Source organism: Pelodiscus sinensis, chromosome 19 (genome assembly GCF_052426305.1).
Source record: "Pelodiscus sinensis isolate ZL-2025 chromosome 19, ASM5242630v1, whole genome shotgun sequence".
Lineage (NCBI taxonomy): Eukaryota > Metazoa > Chordata > Testudines > Trionychidae > Pelodiscus > Pelodiscus sinensis.
In genome coordinates this window covers 20,399,340-20,416,702 of record NC_143070.1, presented here as the reverse complement: position 1 = coordinate 20,416,702, position 17,363 = coordinate 20,399,340, and the positions used below count along the sequence as shown (strand labels likewise).

The window sequence follows — 17,363 nt, the reverse complement described above, 5'->3', positions numbered from 1 at the left end:
CTGGCCATGTATTACTCCCAAAAGCAGCCAGCAAGCTCTCCCCTGCCCAAGTCTTGTCATGCTCCCTCTTTGCTTTGCTGTGGATACAAAGCAGGAGAAAGGAGCACCTTGGCATCAGCACCCCTCTTCTCCCTTCCCTGCCAGCAGTGCAAAGTGGCAGAGGCCTCCTTGGGAGTGGGGCCAGAGTGTACTGGCTGCCAGCCTGCTCCAAGGGACTATAGTCAAGTAGCCGGAAAGAATGTATGCAGTTACTTGACTATTCCATTAACTGATAGCTAACACCTCTATCCCAGGCTGTATCTTGCCCAGCCTGGCTCTTCGGACTCAGAATTTAAAAGGGAAGTAGCCGTAGGCAGCCGCTCTCTGCACCGTCCCCCCCCAACAAACAGCACCCAATTTAACCTGTATGTTAAATACAATCTCCTCATTTGCAGGGTCTGAGCCAACAGGGCTGATCTGGTGCTGCTCTGATTTCTGCCCAGGATTTGGTGTCAGACCAGAGTCACTGCTGCCCAATCCTAACAAGGAGCGGAACTGAGGGTTAGTTCGGTGTACATGCGAGTTCAGTGACAGTCGGTGTTTGGTTTCCGTTCTAGTGCAACTCACCCCAAATGGTTCAGTTCCCAGCAGTGCCCCAGGGTGTGTGGGGGGAGAGGGAGAGGCGATGGTAGTGGGCTCTGAGACTGGCTACAGTGGGGCACTGAATTTGGAGTGTGGGGCCTGCATCAGTTGCCAGGTGGAGGTAGGATGGACTGAGAAGAGCCATAATTTTTTTTCTAACTTCAGATCAGTTAAAAACCCTGGTTCTCTGGTCCGGTTCAGTTCTGGCCAGTCCAGCTGGGCCAATGGAATCTGCAGCTACTGAGCTGTCCCTGGGAGCTTTAGGGCAGCCCAAGGGGCTCAGGCATGTGGGGAGGGGTCCCTGCTTGTTGCGCAGGCAGAGGAGGCTGGTGTCTGTCTCTACTCAGATTACAGGGCCCTAGAGCAGGCTGAGTTTCCTGGGTCAGATGCTGCTGCCTCTGACATCATGATCTGGGAGTCCAGACTGAGCAGCTGGTCTGTAACAGGGAGACGTTCACTGAACCCCTCTGTGCCCACCGAGGGTGGGGACGCTCCCAGGTGCCTGTTACTTTCCCCTTAGGGCAGCCCCAGTCTCTGCTGGCATCAGCTCCAGGTGACAGGGAGAGAACTAGGGGACAATGCTCGGGAGGGGCAGGAAAGTGATTCAGCCAAACCAGCCTCTTTCAGCCTGAGTTTGTGCCGGAGGGGATGGGGGTCCCTGTGTCTCTGCGGGTCCCAGAGCTGCTACCTCAGTGCCACAGCCAGGCTCCCACTGGAGAGCAAACACCCATGGGCACCGGGCAGGCACCAGAGCTCCCAGAGGAGGGGAGGGGGCAGGAGGCAGGAAGAGGACTGGGGAGACCAAAAGGGGCAGCAGGCGCAGTAAGTAGGGAAAGAGGTACCCAGCCCCCCAACCTGCCCAGACCCATTTACTGCCACACCCTGGGCAAATTGACTGTCCTTGCAGCAAGATGCAGGGAAGGAAAAGCCAGTTCCTGCCCTTCCCAGCCCCCATGTGACGGGTTGGGGTGGGGGCTTGCTGTCCTTAGGGACAAGGTCGGGGAATCCCCCAGAGGGGCAGGTTTGGCACTTCTGCTCTTTTCTAGTGTCTGTCTCAGAGACTCTGTCCCAGGGAGGGTGTAAAAGTGCCTGGTGGGCTCAGCCCTGGTGGGAGGGGCCAGGTCTGTGTTGTCACCTCACAACTGAGGGTGTCACAGCATGGCGGGGCCTAGAGCGTCTGTAGGGAGGGAGCCTGGGAGAACTGGGGTGTGAAATGGATCCAGCTCCCTTTGGAAACCTCCCCAGTCGCCTCTCTTGCCCTAACAGGCTGAAGACTCACGTCTCCACTTTGCTCTGGATTGTCCCATGTTGCAGGAGGCAGTGCAGGGAAATGGCTGTGGTGAAGCTGGCTCAGGTAAGGGATTGTGTGGGAGCTGCAGGGGGGGGGCTATTGCAGAAAGGGAGGGGCAGGGAATACACAGGGTGAGCCAGGGAAGGGACAGGGTGGGTAAACGTGCAGGGACTTGCTCATCCTAGGGCCTGATGGTTTGAAGAGACCCATTGGGAGGGGGGTGAACGTTCTCCCATCTCTGAAAGAGGAAACTCCCCACAGACAGGGCTGGGAAAACTGACCACAGTCTCCATTGCTCCATCAATGGCTACTAGCCAGGTTGGGCAGGGAGAGTGTCCGGAACCTCTGTTTGCCAGAAGCTGGGAATGGGCGACGGGGTGGATCACTTGGCGGTTCCCTGTTCTGTTCATTCTCTTAGGGGCACCTACATTGGCCATGTGGGCAGACAGGACACTGGGCTGGAGGGGCCTTTGGTCTGATCCAGACTGGCTGTTCCTGTTGCTGTTTCTCACACTTGAGTCCGAGCTCACTAGCCAAAGGCTGCCATGAGCTAGAAAGGGTCTGGGATTCCTGTCCCTGTGGCCTGTGCAGAGCTCTGCTCCCACCTCAGCTTGTGGCTGGCCAGGGGTGACTGAGAAGACCCTGTCTGCCCTGCTCCATCTGCTGGGAGCGACATCTGCTGCTGCTGCCTCTCCTGGAGCATCTTGGCCTCTCTGGGCAGGGTGGGGTGGGATTCTGCTCCTTGGGGCCCCTCCCATTGTGACCAGTGGGGTTGTGGCTGGGGCAGCAGGTTCTGAGTAGGGAGCTCTGTTGTTTCAGATGCTGGTGACTTTCGAGGAGGTGGCTGTGTATTTCACCACGGGGCAGGGGGCGCTGCTGAGCCCCGCGCAGAGAGCCCTCTACAAGGACGTCATGCAGGAGAACTATGAGACTGTGGCCTCGCTGGGTAAGGATTCCTGTGCCCTCAGCTAGCAAAGCCCTGGGGCCGACATTTATGCATCTGGTCAGGTTCTTCCCTTGTCAGTTAGGCTATGTCTGCACTGCACTTAGTTTCTAAATAAAGTGCTATTTTGAGTCATGTTTTAACCTTCCTGGAATGAGGGTTACTGGGATACGGAAATAGTGCACCTATTATTTTGAAAAATAATTTGAAATAACAGGTGGCTTGTGCAGGGTAGACATACCCTTAGATTAGAGGGGGTGGACCCACAGTCCCCATGTGAGAGACGCTTTCTATGCTTCCTTCTGGGGAACAGGGCAGTCAGACACCTAAGGAACATGCTAATTCATCTTCATCTCCCCAGCTTTCAGGGGCCAGAACCACAGTACTGTCCTACCTATGTTATTTCTCCTGCATGCACTGATCATCTGCCTTCATGGAACTGGCTCCATCTGTGGAGGCGTCTTGGCTCCACAGGTTTAGAAATAGCCCAGAATTCACCCCCAAGACTGTGTGTGTGTCAGCAAATCCCCCAGAGCCCAGCCAAGTTATTTCGGAATATCAGATGGCTTCTTCCAACTTCTGTAAACCTCATTTGTGAAGAATAACACCTCTTCTTAACTAGCTATTTCGAAATAAGGCTGTGTAGATGCTCCATTTGTGCTATTTCGAAAGAGCCCCTCCCCAGGCCCATTAGAAGTTATTCTTCCTGGGGCTCTATATGGAGATAACTTGTCTACATTAGGGGAGCCTGCCTCGGACTCATTTTGAGGTTTCTTTGCAGTGTAGATGTGCTATTTTGGAATAACTATTCTGGAATAGCTTCTTCCAAATTAACTGTGCAGTGTAGATGTAGCCCTAGTGAGGGCCTGACAACATCCTCTGTCACCTAGGGATGGGGAGTCACAGGCCCTGCACCCTCACCTGCAGCAAGACATGGCTCTTAGCTGGCAGGTAAAACAAAGTATTTATTAGTCCATAGAGATACAGTGTAGAACAGACTTGTTAGCATAGGAACCAGGAGTAGTCAGTCCAAGCCATCTTGGGGAGAAGGGGACCCAGAGTCAAGGGCCCTGCCTCCCATCTCTGCTACCAAGCCAGAAAGACACTTCCACCCTCCACAGCTCATTCCTGGTTGTAGCCAACCCCAACTCAAACCTTTCTCCAGTTTCCCATGCAAAAGGTGTCGCTTGGTCCCACTCCCCTCCCAGACTCAGGCTGGTGTTAGCCAGGGCCATTATGAACATACTGGTCTGAGCATCCTCCCTCAGCAAGTCATTCCCCTCCCCCAATTCCCATTCCCATCTAGATAGCGGTGCAGTGGTCAGGGAAACTGAGGCACACCCACGTGGGGTTACTACAGGACAGTACAAATCACATGCAACACAAGAAAGCAAACACAGTGAATACAATCCCAACATTGTCACATCCCCGCCTCATTCTGCCCCAGAAGTCTGCTGCTCTCAAGATGTCTGAGTTACCCAGTCCCATGTAGGATGAGATTGAGCTCAGGGAATGTTCCTTGTGACACACACTCTGCCTAGACTCCATGTGCCTTCACCTTGCCTGATCTCACCCCTTTCAGGATTCTCCATTCCCAAACCTGAACTGATCGCCCGGCTGGAACGAGGGGAAGAACCGTGGGTCCCAGATCTCCAGCCCTTCAAAGAAATGGGGATCCTGAGAGCTACCCACACAGGTGAGGAGTCAGGGAAACTGACACACAAACCATCCAGTGAGTAGAGGAAAAATCTGGGACTCCCAAATTGAGCAGTGGGTGTGAGCCCTCACTTCCACCCCATGTCTCCCATGTAGGGCTGCTGGAATCATCCTGCCAAATAGCTGTCAGCAGTCCCCAGCCATCCTGTTAGCTGTCAACGGTTTCCTCCCTTCGTTTCCTTCCCTGGGAGTGTTTGGGTGGGGTGTAAAGGAAGAATCCAATGTCTCAGTCTCCCGAACTATTATTATCTGTGCTTTCTGTCTTAAGGATGTAAAGGACTAGTTGACTATCTGATAAGGAAATGCTTATTGGATCATCAACAGACTAGTCACTTCCCCCATCCCTTGCTTCCTCTATCACAAGATGGGGAGAGTGGGGGTACTTCAAAGCGGCAGTATCACTTGAAGACTGAGGCCAGACCCCAGGCTCCACAGGGCACTGCTGCTTTGAAACGCTGCCTGCAGCCCAGGACCAGCCCGGTTGTCCCCAGGCTGCATGTGGTGTTTCAAAGCGGCAGTACCACGTAGAGCCTGGGATCAGCTGGGGACTTCCCCTCTAACCCCATGCTCCATGCAGTGCTGCTGCTTTCAAACGTTGCAGGGAGCCCGGCGTGAGGCTTCTCATAGCGTTTCAAAGTGGCAGCACCACATGGAGCCCGGGGGGATCAGTGGGGGAGTCCCAAGCTGATGCTGGACTCCACTTTTAAACCCGAAGACAAGGTCTGATCATTCCAGTGTTTGGAAGGGATTGGATCTACAGTATTTCACTGCATCAAGTCCCACTTATCAGGTGAATCCATCTTATCTCAAGCCTCAAAGAACTGCCTTGTCCAGTTCCTGGGCACCATTGTGCCATTCTGATCACAGTCCTGGGAAGAAGCCCTGAAATTTCCCATCTTAGGGGTTAGATCAGTGGTCTCCAACCTTTTTAAACACAAAATCACTTTTTCAATGTAAGTGCAATGTAAGATCTACCTCAAACCCAGATGCCCTGCCCTGCTTTCTTCCTGCCACTTCTTTGAGGCCCTGATGCTGATCCACCCCTTTTCTGAGGCCTCACCCTGCTCACTCCATGCTCCTTCCTTCCCCATCCTCATGCTCTTTCACCAGGCTCAGTAGGGGATTGGGGTGCAGGCTTCGGTCTTGGGCCAAGGGGTTTGGAGTATGGGAGAGGCTCTGGGCTTAGCTGAGGGCAGAGGATTGGGGTCCAGGAGGAGTTTCAAGGTGCTAGCTGTGAGAAGGCTTTTGGGTGCAGGGGGACTTAAATCTGACACAGAAGGTTAGGTGCAGGGCAAGGTTCAGGGCTGGGACAGGGGTTCAGGAAGCATTCTCTGGCTGGGCACCGTTTAACTGAGACGGCTTCCGGGTGGTGAAGCAGTGGGGTTAAGGCAGACTTACTCCTGCCCTGGCCCTGAACCACTCCTGAAAGCAGCTGGCATGTACAGCAGTGGCTACATGGCACCATGTGATGTCCCTCATCTACAGGCACTGAGCCCACAGCTTCTACTGGCCACAGTCCCCCGTTATTGATCAGTGGGAGCTGCAGGAGTGGTGTCTGCAGGCAAGGGCAGCATGTGGAGACCCCTCTGTTCTGCCTTTCTCAGGGGCTGCAGGGACGTGACAGCCTCTTCCAGGAGCAGCAATTGCCATAGGGATAATGACTCCAGCCACAACTGGGTAGGCATTTTAGAACTCACTGCTCAATTAATTAAATTTAAGCGTAATAGAGAAATGAAAGTTATGAAATGCACAGACCAGTCAGAAACCAAAACTCACCCACTTTGCAAGCAATAACAAGTAACAACAACCTCCCACGTACCTGTTGGGTTGGGAGATGTGAGAAAAGGACAGAATGACAGACACACAGTGTGTGAGTGTAGCAGCATGTTGGGGTTCCCCTGCCTCCTGCACCCCTGTAGTGGCATGAACAGACTCCACCGGCCAGTAGAATAGAGGGAGTTCATTGCTTCTCCAGGATACAGCACAGCCTAGATGTAATCTGGTTACAGGGCAGGCCTAGGATGCCTCAGCCCCCCCTTGAGATGGGGGAGTCTGGGTCCCTAAATCCCAGCCCGTTACTTAGGCTGCTTCCTCCATGATACCAGACAGAAACTAAAAACTTTCCTTCCAGCCCTGCCCCCCAGCCAGGGGCTGACCTCGCCCTCCTTTCTTTGTCTCTCTGGGAGGCAACTGGTCGGACAGGTTGGGAGCCCCTTGCATAATGACTCGCCCCCTGTCCTGCTGGGCCATGCTACAAACAGCCTCCAGCAGAGGTCACCCACAGCCCACCGCCCAGCATAGCCACCAGCAAGGTACCAACACTAAGTCACAGTGAGTGACAGAGATTTACATTGCCAAGCTCCCTCCATCCCCTTCTCTCTGTGTGGAGACAGGGTATAGCAGTGGGGAGAGGAAGGACCCTCTGACCTCAGTGCCCCCTCTCCTCCCTCTCAAAATGCACAGAGAGCAGTAAGCTTCCAGGGGGGCAGCTCCAAAGCAGAAGTCAGGAGCAGCATGACAGCAGGTGGAGAGGCAACTGAAGTGCCAGCTCTTGATAGTTTCCTGGCCAAACCAGTCTGGATCACCTGTCAGAGGCTCCAAGATCTACCGGTAGACCCCAATCCACTGGCTGGTGACCACTGGATTAGATTAAACTTGCTGAAGACACTGCTCTGTGTTTAATCTGATGTAGGCTGCTTTTTTAATAGCAGTGTTGCTTTTTGTCTGTTTACACATGTACATATTCGCATTCTGTTGTTTTTGCATCAACTTCTAGAAACGAGCACCTCAGTAAACACTCTATTTTCCATGTTTAGATTACTTTCTAAGATGAAGAAAAATAGCAATTGTTTTCACTTTGTGTTATGTAAAGTATCAAAAAGGAAATAACTACAGAAGGCAAGGAAAGTCATTGGATGGGAGCTGAAGTGTTCCCTTTTATTTCTTGCATACAGCAAAACTGTGTAACTGGAAGTTGACAAAGCAGAAATCCATAACAATATCCAGTTAAAATCCTCTATCAACCATTATATCAGTAAAGAGAAATATTTTCCCAGACTTATTTAATTTGGAAACATATGAAATATTGTCTAGCACCATATATTGGCTACAGAAAATTTAGGGTTTAAAATACATTTCTGATGATAAATTTTCAAATAATAGATTTTGGTGTAAGCACAGAAACTGATTTTCACTATTTTAACCTAATTTCCAGGGCTTGACACATAATGCAATCTACTTGCCTGTGGCGAGTAGATTGCCTGAACCCGGCTCTTCTGGGTTGCAATCTGCTCATGCGCAGATCGCTGGACAGCGTGTCTGGCGAGCAGGGCTCGCTGCGGTTCGGCGAGCCCTGCTAATTTCCATATGAACATAAGAACATAAGAATGGACATACTGGGTCAGACCAAAGGTCCATCTAGCCCAGTACCCTGTCTGCCGACAGTGGCCATGCCAGGTGTCCCAGAAGGAGTGAATCGAACGGGTAATGATCAAGCGATCTCTCTCCTGCCAGCCATCTCCATCCTCTGACAGAGGCTAGGGACACCATTCCTTACCCGTACTGGCTAATAGCCATTTATGGACTTAACCTCCATGAATTTGTCTAGTTCTCTTTTAAACCCTGTTAAAGTCCTAGCGTTCACAACCTCCTCAGGCAAGGAGTTCAACAGATTGACTATGCGCTGTGTGAAGAACTTCCTTTTGTTTGTTTTAAACCTGCTGCCCATCAGTTCTTCTTTGAGTGCTTGCTCATGTCCATTCTGTTTAGATGTACGCGCGCCGCGTGCATGGATTCCGCAGCTTTTTTCCTTTAGCAGTATCCATAGGGCCAGCAGGGAGCCCCCTGGAGTGGCACCGGTATACCAATGCATATATACCCCTGCTGGCCCCTCCACCCCCTCAGTTCCTTCTTACCTCCCATGACGGTAGCTGGAGCATGCTTTCAGGCTGTTAGCCTATCTCTTAGCAGTTATATTTCCTTTATCTGTTGTATTATAGTTCTAATTGAAGTTTTATCTAGTTAGGTAGTTGTTAAGTGCTGTAAATAGTGTAATTAGTTAGATAGGGGAGCACAGCGGGACTCTCCCCATGAGGGAAGGGCATGCCAGGGCCCCAGGGCTTCAAACCCTGTGCTTCCTGCTCTAAACCTATGCCCCGTGGAGATCCCTACTCCGGCTGTCTGAAGTGCCTGGGAGAGGCCCATCAAGCCGAAAGCTGTTCTATCTGTAAGAGCTTTAAGCCCCGGACCAAGAAGGAGAGGGACTCCCTGTTGAAACTCCTATTAATGGAGTCGGCACTGCAGCCCCAGGGCGAGGAGCACCCTCACTCTGTCCGCAGCGCGCCGTTGGCGGCACCTGTGTTGGCCAAGCACCGGTCTGAGGCCGACAAGGCACCAAGACACAGATCGCAGTCCCTGGTGCCGAGGGCCCCTAGGGGCTCGAGGGGATGCTCAGCAGAGAGGAGTGCTCAGAAGGTGCTCCCTAAGGAGGGGCACCTATCTTCTAAGGCCTCGAAGAAGAGGCGCAGCCCAGACAAGAGCAAGAGCCCAGGGCAGCCCGTGGGGATAGGGGATGTCCGCCGTCCCTCCACCCCAGAAACTTTCGAGGCGGCCCAGGGCCTCATCCAGATGGCCTCAGAGGAAGGAGAGGGCCCGGTGCTGCAGGAGTGGACCGCGTCGGCGTTGGGCTTGAGCACCCCCCAGCAGGCTATGGCAGTTGGGCCATGGGACTCTCTGGGCGAGGTGCAGGTCTCGACCCAGCAGCAGCAGCATTTCCTGGTGCCAGCAAGAGCACCGGCACCAGAGCCAGGACAAACACCGGCCTCGACCCCGGGCCCCTACCTGGCAGCACCGACAACGGCACCGGGAGCGAGTGCGCTTGCGGCACCGACAGCCCCAGTACCTGGGCACCCGTCGGCCCTTCCGGCACCAGTGCAGGGACCAGTACCACAGACGGGCCGTGGGTGACGCAGGGCCCCGCACTGTATTACGTGCCGACCACGGCACCACAGCTGGTCCCCTGCATGGCACCGGCGCTGCTGCCTCTCCCGGCACCAATCCCAGCTCACGCCCTGGGAGCGCCAACCCAGCAGCAGACTGCAGTGCCGCAACACATGGCGGCACCAGTTGGTTACTTACCGGCCTACCAGATGCAGCTGGGCACGGTGCCGCCGCAGCAAGGGCCTCCACTTATGCCCCCACCGGCACCGCGTGTAGAGCACAGGGGCAAGCTATCAGCCATGGCGGCGCAGTGAAGGGTGCAGGCATCATCGCCCCCCCCCAGTCAGCATCGGAGTATTCATCGGAGTCCGAGGCTGAATCGGTGACATCAGCCCAGTCGTCGTACAGGTCCCGATCCCACCATAGGTCTCATTCATCGGTTAGATCAACTCACCAGGAATCAGTAGAGCAGTGGCAGGGGCAACCCCAGTGGCCATTCTGGATGCCCTGGGCTTACCACCAGGCCCAGGGGCCTCCCCCCACGGTGTCGGTGGCTGGGTCGTCCCGAAGGAGTAGCACCCATCAGCCACCCCATTAAGAGCCCCTCTGCCTGGAGACCGCTTGTCCATGGCGACGATGCCGAGACCTCCGGTAGTTGGTCAAGGGCAGGAGGCTATGACCCAGCCGGGCTCGGCCCATATGGACATTTCGACAGAAGGGGAACCAGAGGCACAGCCTGTCGAAAACCCTGTGGCAGACGCCGGCCTCCATTGCGCCGACACAAAAGGTGGTCGAGAGGTGGTACTACGTACCCCAAGCAGGGCACAAGCATCTTTTCAACCACCCGGCGCCGGGATCGATAGTAGTGCAGGCCGCAGGGCAGAAAGAGCGCCAAGGGCCCCCAGGTCTTACCCCAAAGGCGAAAGAGCCCAAGAAATTGGACCTGCTTAGCCGGAAGGCCTACGCCACGGGGGGCCTCCAGCTACGTATAGCGAACCAGCAACTAATGCTGGGGCGTTATGCCTATAACACGTGGGCATCAATGCAAAAATTTGGCAGCCAGCTTCCCCCTGAATACCGCCAGGAGTTCGGGGCTATGACGGAGGAGGGAAAGGCAGTGGCGCGTACATCCCTCCAGGTGGCCTTGGACGTGGCCGATTTGGCTGCCCGCACTATGGCTACGGGGGTGGTCATTAGGCGTAGTGCGTGGCTGCAGGTGTCTGGCATCCCACCCGAGGTGCAGACCACTATTCAGGACCTATCTTTCGAAGGGTCGGGCCTGTTTTCAGAGCAGACTGATTCCAAGCTTCATAGCTTGAAGGACTCAAGAGCGACATTGAAGTCGCTAGGGATACACACCCCGGCCCCCCAAAGGCGTTCCCTCCAGGCTAGATCCTATCCCAGACGAGGGCAAAACATTGATAGGGGCCGCAGGAGGGGCCGCAACAATAGCCGCCCTGACCTCTTTAGAGACCATGGGACTCTGTTCCGGGCGCAAGGATTGTTAAGAAGAGATGGGATCCACCTAACGAAGAGAGGAAGGAGCATCTTCACAGGCAGGCTTGCAAACCTAGTGAGGAGGGCTTTAAACTAGGTTCGTCGGGGGACAGTGACCAAAACCCTGAGGGGAGTGGGAAAGTTGGATACCGGGAAGAAATGCAGAGAGGAAGTGGCAAGAAAGGAGGACCCATGTTTCGAATGGAGAAGATAGGACGATCAACTGGTTACCTGAAGTGTTTGTACACTAATGCGAGAAGCCTGGGCAACAAACAGGAAGAACTGGAGGCCCTGGCCCAGACCAAGAAATATGATTTAATTGGGATAACAGAGACTTGGTGGGATGACTTGCATGACTGGAGTTCTGTCATGAAAGGGTATAGACTGTTCAGGAACAACAGGAAGGGGAGAAAAGGAGGAGGAGTTGCACTATATGTAAGAGAGCACTACGATTGCTCTGAACTTCAGTATAAAGAGGGAGAAAAACCTGTTGAGAGTCTATGGGTTAAGTTTAAAGGAGCAAACAACAGCCTTGATGTTGTGGTTGGTGTTTGCTACAGGCCACCGAATCAGGTGGATGAGGTAGATGAGGCTTTCTTCGGACAACTGAACGAAGCTTCCAGATTGCAGGCCCTGGTTCTCGTGGGGGACTTTAATCACCCTGACATCTGCTGGGAAACCTATATGGCAGTACACAGGCAATCCATTAAGTTTTTGGAGAATGTTGGGGATAACTTCTTGACACAGGTGCTGAAGGATCCGACCAGGGGCCGTGCGCAGCTTGACCTTCTGCTCACAAACAGGGAGGAACTAATAGGGGAAGTGGAGGTGGGTGACTACCTGGGAAGCAGTGATCATGAGATGGTAGATTTCAGGATCCTGACCAAAGGAAGAAAAGAGAGTAGTAAAGTACACACCTTGGACTCCAAAAAAGCAGATTTTGACTCCCTCCAAAATCTGATGGGCAGAATCCCCTGGGATGTTAACATGAAGAGGAAAGGAGTCCAGGACAGCTGGCAGTATTTTAAAGAAGCCTTATTGAAGGCACAGAAAGAAACCATCCCGTCGCGTAGCAAGAGAGGCAAACATGGTAGGAGACCGGACTGGCTTACAGGGGAAATCCTTGGTGAACTTAAGCACAAAAAGGAAGCTTACAAAGAGTGGAAACTTGGACAAATGACCAGGGAGGAGTTTAAAGGTATAGCTCGAGAATGCCGGGGGGTTATCAGGAAGGCGAAAGCGCAAATGGAATTGCGACTGGCTAAGGATGTGAAGGATAACAAGAAAGGTTTCTACAGGCATGTTAACAAGAAGAAGGTGATCAGAGAGGGTGTGCTGCCCCTAATGGATGAAGGAGGTAACCTAGTGACAGATGATGTGGGGAAAGCTGAAGAACTCAATGCTTTCTTTGCCTCTGTATTCACGGACAAGGTCGGCTCCTGGACTTCTGCGCCAAGTGACGCAAGATGGGATAAAGATGGACAGCCCATGGTGGGTAAAGAACAGGTTAGGAACTATTTAGAAAAGCTAAACATACACAAATCCATGGGTCCGGACTTAGTGCATCCGAGGGTACTGAGGGAGTTGGCAAATGTCATTGTGGAGCCTTTGGCTATTATCTTTGAAAAGTCGTGGAGATCGGGAGAAATCCCGGATGACTGGAAAAAGGCAAATGTAGTGCCCATCTTCAAAAAAGGGAAGAAGGATGATCCAGGGAACTATAGGCCGGTCAGTCTTACCACGGTTCCTGGAAAAATCATGGAAGGGATCCTTAAGGAATCCATATTGAGGCACTTGGATGAGAGGAAAGTGATTAGGAATAGTCAACATGGATTCACAAAGGGCAAGTCGTGCCTGACCAATCTGATTAGCTTCTATGATGAAGTAACTGGCTCGGTGGACATGGGGAAGTCAGTGGATGTTATATACCTTGACTTTAGCAAGGCTTTTGATACCGTCTCCCACAATATTCTTGCTAGCAAGTTAAGGGATTGTGGATTGGATAAATGGACGGTAAGATGGATAGAAAGATGGCTAGAAGGCCGGGCCCAGCGGGTAGTGATCAATGGCTCGATGTCAGGATGGCGGTCGGTTTCTAGCGGAGTGCCCCAAGGTTTGGTTCTAGGACCGGTTTTGTTCAATATCTTTATTAATGATCTGGATGAGGGGATGGATTGCACCCTAAGCAAGTTTGCGGATGACACTAAGCTGGGGGGAGAGGTAGATACCCTTAAGGGCAGAGATAGGGTACAGAATGACTTAGACAAATTGGAGGATTGGCCCACAAGAAATCTGATGAGGTTCAACAAGGACAAGTGTAGAGTCCTGCACTTGGGACAGAAGAATCCCAAGCATAGTTACAAGCTGGGGACAAACCGGTTAAGTAGTCGTTCTGCAGAAAAGGACCTGGGGGTTACAGTGGATGAGAAGCTAGATATGAGTCAACAGTGTGCCCTTGTAGCCAAGAAGGCTAATGGCATATTAGGTTGCATTAAGAGGAGCATTGCCAGCAGATCCAGAGATGTCATCATTCCCCTTGATTCGGCTTTGGTGAGGCCGCATCTGGAGTATTGTGTCCAGTTCTGGGCCCCCCACTACAAAAAGGATGTGGACGCATTGGAGAGGGTCCAGCGGAGGGCAACCAAAATGATTAGGGGCCTGGAGCATATGACTTATGAGGAGAGGCTGAGGGACTTGGGTCTGTTTAGTCTGCAGAAGCGAAGAGTGAGGGGGGATTTGATAGCAGCCTTCAACTTCCTGAAGGGAGCTTCCAAAGAGGATGGAGAGAGGCTGTTCTCAGTAGTGACAGATGGCAGAACAAGGAGCAATGGTCTCAAGTTGTGGTGGGAGAGGTCCAGGTTGGATATTAGGAAATACTATTTCACTAGGAGGGTGGTGAAGCACTGGAATGGGTTACCTAGGGAAGTAGTGGAGTCTCCATCCCTAGAGGTGTTTAAGTCTCGGCTTGACAAAGCCCTGGCCGGGTTGATTTAGTTGGAATTGGTCCTGCCTAGAGCAGGGGGCTGGACTTGATGACCTTCTGAGGTCTCTTCCAGTTCTATGATTCTATGAGGCAGGCGTAGGGGCCCTCAGTTGGACTCCGAGAGAGGCACAGGGCTGTCACCCGGCCACCAAACTAAGCCCTCATTTTGAAGGTACACTGCTCTCGATCTCAAGGATGCGTACTTCCACATTTCGATTTTTCCAAGTCACAGAAAGTTCCTACAGTTCGTGGTGGGACAGGACCATTTCCAGTTTACGGTCCTCCCATTTGGGCTGTGTACGGCCCCAAGGGTTTTTACCAAATGTATGACGGTGTTAGCCGCGTTTCTGCGGTGGCACAGGGTCCAAGTGTTTCCATATCTGGACGATTGGCTGATAAGGGGCATGTCTCAAGAACAGGTGATAGATCACGTCACACGGGCCAGGGCATTGTTCGGGAGCTTCGGCTTCCTCATAAACGATGTCAAATCGTCATTAGACCCCACGCAGGTGATAGACTTTGTGGGGGCCCATCTAGACTCGCCCTTGGGGAAGGCGTCTCTACCGAGGGACAGATTCCTGGCTATCCGCTCGTTGGTAGCGGAGCTGCAGGAGTTTCCAACTACGATGGCAAGGATCTGTATGAGGCTCCTAGGCCACATGGCAGCTGCACTTACGTGGTCCAACACACCAGACTGCGCATGCGCCCATTGCAGGGGTGGTTTAAAGTAGTGCACAACCCTTTGAGGTTGCCGCTAGATGCGGTAGTGACCATACCTCAGGACATTCTTCACTTGCTAGACTAGTGGAAGGACGAGGGCACGGTGTGTGCGGGAGTCCCATTCACCAGAGCATCCCCGTCGGCGCAGCTGGTCACGGATGCTTCGGACGTGGGATGGGGCACCCACCTGGACAGCCTCAGGACGCAAGGTACGTGGTCGCCAGCGGAGGTTCCCCTCCATATAAATATCAAGGAGCTGCGGGCGGTCAGGCTGACCTGCAGGGCGTTCCTTCCCCACTTACAGAATAGAATGCTGACAGATAACACTACGGCCATGTTTTATATCAACAAGCAGAGTGGGGCGCGTTCCTCTCCCCTGTGCCGGGAAGCCCTAGATCTGTGGGAACTGTATGTAGTCCACGGCATTTGCCTAGAGGCCTCTCACCTCCCGGGAACCAGGAACGGGCTTGCGGACAGGCTCAGTCATTTGATTCAGGCACATGAGTGGGTGCTAAGACGGGACATACTTCACGGGGTCTTCCAGAGGTGGGGGACTCCCCGTCTGGACCTGTTTGCGACACTGAGCAATGCCAAGTGCAGGGAGTACTGTTCGTACATGGGGCATGGTCTGGGTTCTCGGGGCGATGCGCTGCAGATCAGGTGGCCCAGAGGCCTACTCTATGCCTTCCCCCCGTTCCCCCTGATCCACGAGACACTCATCAGAGTGCAGAGGTTCAGGGTCCAGGCCATCCTGATAGCGCCAGTGTGGCCTCGTCAGCACTGGTTCACCACCCTGCTGGATCTGACCGTGGAGGGCCCACTCAGGCTACCCCTCGTGCTGGACTTAATCACACAGAGCTGCGGGGCCGGGGTAGCACTCCACCCGAGCCTGTCATCTCTGCACCTAGTGGCGTGGCTCCTCAGTGGCTCTTGGCTACAGAGCGAGCCTGCTCCAGAGCAGTCCCGTAGGTCCTGTTAGAGAGCAAGAAGCCGTCCAGTAGGGCCCTTTACGAGGCTAAATGGAAGAGGTTTACCTCGTGGCTAGGGGGCAGAACGCTTGCTCCAGGTGAAGGGGCGGTCCCGACTGTCCTGGAATACCTCCTCCACCTGCGGGAACAGGGTCTGGCCACAGCCTCCTTGAGGGTACACCTGGTGGCTATAGCAGCTTTTCACACCAGGGGCGGGGAGGTCCATCTTTGCTAATCCCATGGTTAAAAGGGTTCTGAAGGGAATTGACAGGATGATGCCATATGAGAGACCACCGGTCCCAACTTGGGATCTTAACCTGGTCCTGACTGCCCTTATGAAACCGCCATTCGAGCCTCTGGCGTCATGCTCTTTGAAGCACTTGTCCTACAAGGTAGCTTTCCTCGTGGCCATTACCTCGGCCAGGAGGGTGTCAGAGCTCAGGGCGCTGACTTCAGAACCACCCTACACGATGTTCTTTAAAGACAAGGTGAGGTTGCATCCACACCCGGGGTTCCTTCCCAAGGTTGTTTTGCATTTCCATCTCTCCCAGGATATTTACCTACCAGTGTTTTACCCCAAGCCACACGCGTCACCCAGGGAACAGGCTTTGCACTGCCTGCATGTTAGGAGGGCGTTGGCTTTTTACGTAGACAGGACGCGAGGATTCCGCAAGTCAACTCAATTGTTTATTTCAGTGGCGGAAAGAATGAGTGGGTTGCCAGTCTCGGCGCAGTGTATATCCTCATGGATTACTTCCTGCATTCAACTATGCTACGAGGGCCCGGATAGGTCATCGCCGTGCATAATGGCACATTTCACGAGAGACCAGGCAACGTTGGCGGCGTTCCTTGCCCACATGCCGATATTGGAAATCTGCAGGGCAGCGACCCGGTCGTCGGTGCACACTTTTGCGGAGCATTATGCGATTACGCAACTGCCCAAGGAGGATGCTGCCATCGGGAGGGTAGTTCTGAGATCTGCAGAAGGATAATGGTGTAGTTAGTTACCTTCCAACCCCGCCTCCGGAGGGGGGACACAGCTAGGGATTCACCTAATCAGAATGGACATGAGCAAGCACTCAAAGAAGAAGAGGTTACTTACCTCGTAACTGTAGTTCTTCGAGATGTGTTGCTCATGTCCATTCTGCATCACACCCACCTCCCCGTGTTGGAAGGAGCCGGCAAGAAGGAACTGAGGGGGTGGAGGGGCCAACAGGGGTATATACGCACCGGTATATATGCAACAGGGGTATATATGCACTGGCCCTATGGATACTGCTAAGGAAAAAAAGCTCCGGAATCCGTGCACGCGGCGCGTGTACACCTAATCAGAATGGACATGAGCAACACATCTCGAAGAACTACAGTTACGAGGTAAGTAACCTCTTCTTTCATTTGGTGGCCCTTAGTTTTTATATTATGGGAACAAGTAAATAACTTTTCCTTGTTCTCTTTCTCCACACCACTCATGATTTTATATACCTCTATCATATCCCCACTTAGTCCCCTCTTTTCCAAGCTGAAAAGTCCCAGTCTCTTTAACCTCTCCTCATAAGGGACCTGTTCCAAACTCCTAACCATTTTAGTTGTCCTTCTCTGAACCTTTTCTAATGCCAGTATATCTTTTTGAGATGAGGAGACCACATCTGCATGCAATATTCCAGATGTGGGCATACCATGGATTTA

At 53.1% G+C, this 17,363-nt stretch overlaps 1 protein-coding gene across 1 annotated transcript in view; it reads left to right on the top strand.

The window, feature by feature from the left end:
- The window catches only part of LOC149522252 (uncharacterized), a 55,070-nt gene that overhangs the window by 12,769 nt on the left and 24,938 nt on the right, over window positions 1-17,363 (top strand). Inside the window, exons 2-4 of the mRNA XM_089771032.1 lie at window positions 1,888-1,975; window positions 2,732-2,858; window positions 4,438-4,587. Coding sequence (XP_089627158.1) covers window positions 1,952-1,975; window positions 2,732-2,858; window positions 4,438-4,587 — 301 coding nt within the window. The 5' untranslated portion in view covers window positions 1,888-1,951. The remainder of the gene's footprint in view (window positions 1-1,887; window positions 1,976-2,731; window positions 2,859-4,437; window positions 4,588-17,363) is intronic.